The sequence below is a fragment of the Oryzias melastigma genome, unplaced genomic scaffold (genome assembly GCF_002922805.2).
Source record: "Oryzias melastigma strain HK-1 unplaced genomic scaffold, ASM292280v2 sc01239, whole genome shotgun sequence".
Lineage (NCBI taxonomy): Eukaryota > Metazoa > Chordata > Actinopteri > Beloniformes > Adrianichthyidae > Oryzias > Oryzias melastigma.
This window is the reverse complement of record NW_023417823.1, coordinates 10,263-11,508: the sequence shown is the minus strand read 5'-3', so window position 1 is coordinate 11,508 and position 1,246 is coordinate 10,263. Positions and strand designations below refer to the sequence as shown.

The 1,246-nt window shown below is 42.8% G+C and overlaps 1 protein-coding gene across 1 annotated transcript; it reads right to left on the bottom strand.

Annotated features, from left to right (window-relative positions):
- Positions 1 to 232: 232 nt before the first annotated feature.
- Positions 233 to 966, bottom strand: LOC112140395 (mitochondrial intermembrane space import and assembly protein 40-B; the record flags this gene model as incomplete). Its single annotated transcript, XM_024263335.2, is given in 2 exon segments — positions 233 to 779; positions 868 to 966. Coding segments are annotated over 2 exon segments (446 nt in total), but the record flags the coding sequence as incomplete, so codon positions are not given.
- Between the last annotated feature and the right edge of the window lie 280 nt (positions 967 to 1,246).

Here is a 1,246-nt window from a genome sequence, read left to right as displayed (position 1 = left end):
CTGATTCGGATTAATACTTGAGCAGTGGACTCAGATAGTTTATCTGCTCTGTCCTTCCTGCTCTGTGAACATTTAAGGATTCGGATTTGAATGACTAACGGACCGATTTCTTTGAGATTGAACTTTCATTGGAAGTTTCTCCAACACAACCTGGTCGGAAGTTCCAGAAAGAGCCGGGAAAAGTACATCTAACTTTAACCTAAATTGAATTTCATTCACAGAGATTTTTGTCTTTATTTTCAAGCTTGTTTTATTTATTTATTTTTAATCCAACCAAATAAGTCAGGATGCTGTAATTCTGTCAGTGATTCCAGTCTGTATGAGTAAATAACTTTAAAAAAGAAAAACTTTTGATCCATACAGATGAACTGCAGCTGGAAGGTGGACATTGAGCTTAGTGGCTCACATACATACACACACATACTGGATCTATTAGCTCCCAGCTGAGCCGTCTGTGTTGGGGTTTGAGGTATCAGAGTCCTGCTCGAGGGCAGGTGTTGAGTTTAAACCCGAAGGCCCTTCGTCCTCCTCAGCAGCAGCAGAGTCTTTGGAGCTTTGTTTGGATGCTGCTTCGTCTTCTTGAGGGTACAGCTCGGGGTAGAGCTGCAGGCACTGCTGCATGGCTGTGAACTGCTCCATGCAGTCCGAGCCTTTGATTTCCTCCTTGCTGTAGTGGAAGCAGGAGAAGGCATCCTTGAACTCCGTCCCGCAGGGACCGCTGGCCATCCCGCCCAGACAGGGGCAGTTCCAGTTGATCTCACCGCTAGGGAGGATGAGACCTGCCATGAAAGCACAAGTTTCATACTTTTAAAGAGTTCCTAACAGTAAGAGGGAAGGATTCAGTTGTGGGGTTGCTCTTCTCCATACCTTGCTCCTCATACGGGTCGTTGGGATCTTCTTCTACCAGCTCAGCATTGCTGGGAGCTTCATGATCTTCTTTGGTGACAAAGATAATTTTGTCTTTTCCTGTTGATCATTAAATGTTAAAAAAATGGGAAATATCAGAAACAAACATGTCTGGATTGCATTATACTGAGAAAAAATCCACTTTGATAAATAGTGAAACAGATACAGTATATAACATTACCTGTGATAATGCTAGTGTGAATGCTGCAAGCTGAATGTGGCTGCTGAGGATGCTAGAGCTGAATACTGAAATTACTGAAGCTGAAAGCTTGCTGAGATATCAGCTAAATCCCAACTTAGCCACAAAAAATAAAAAAAAGAAACACCTAGCATGACTCTA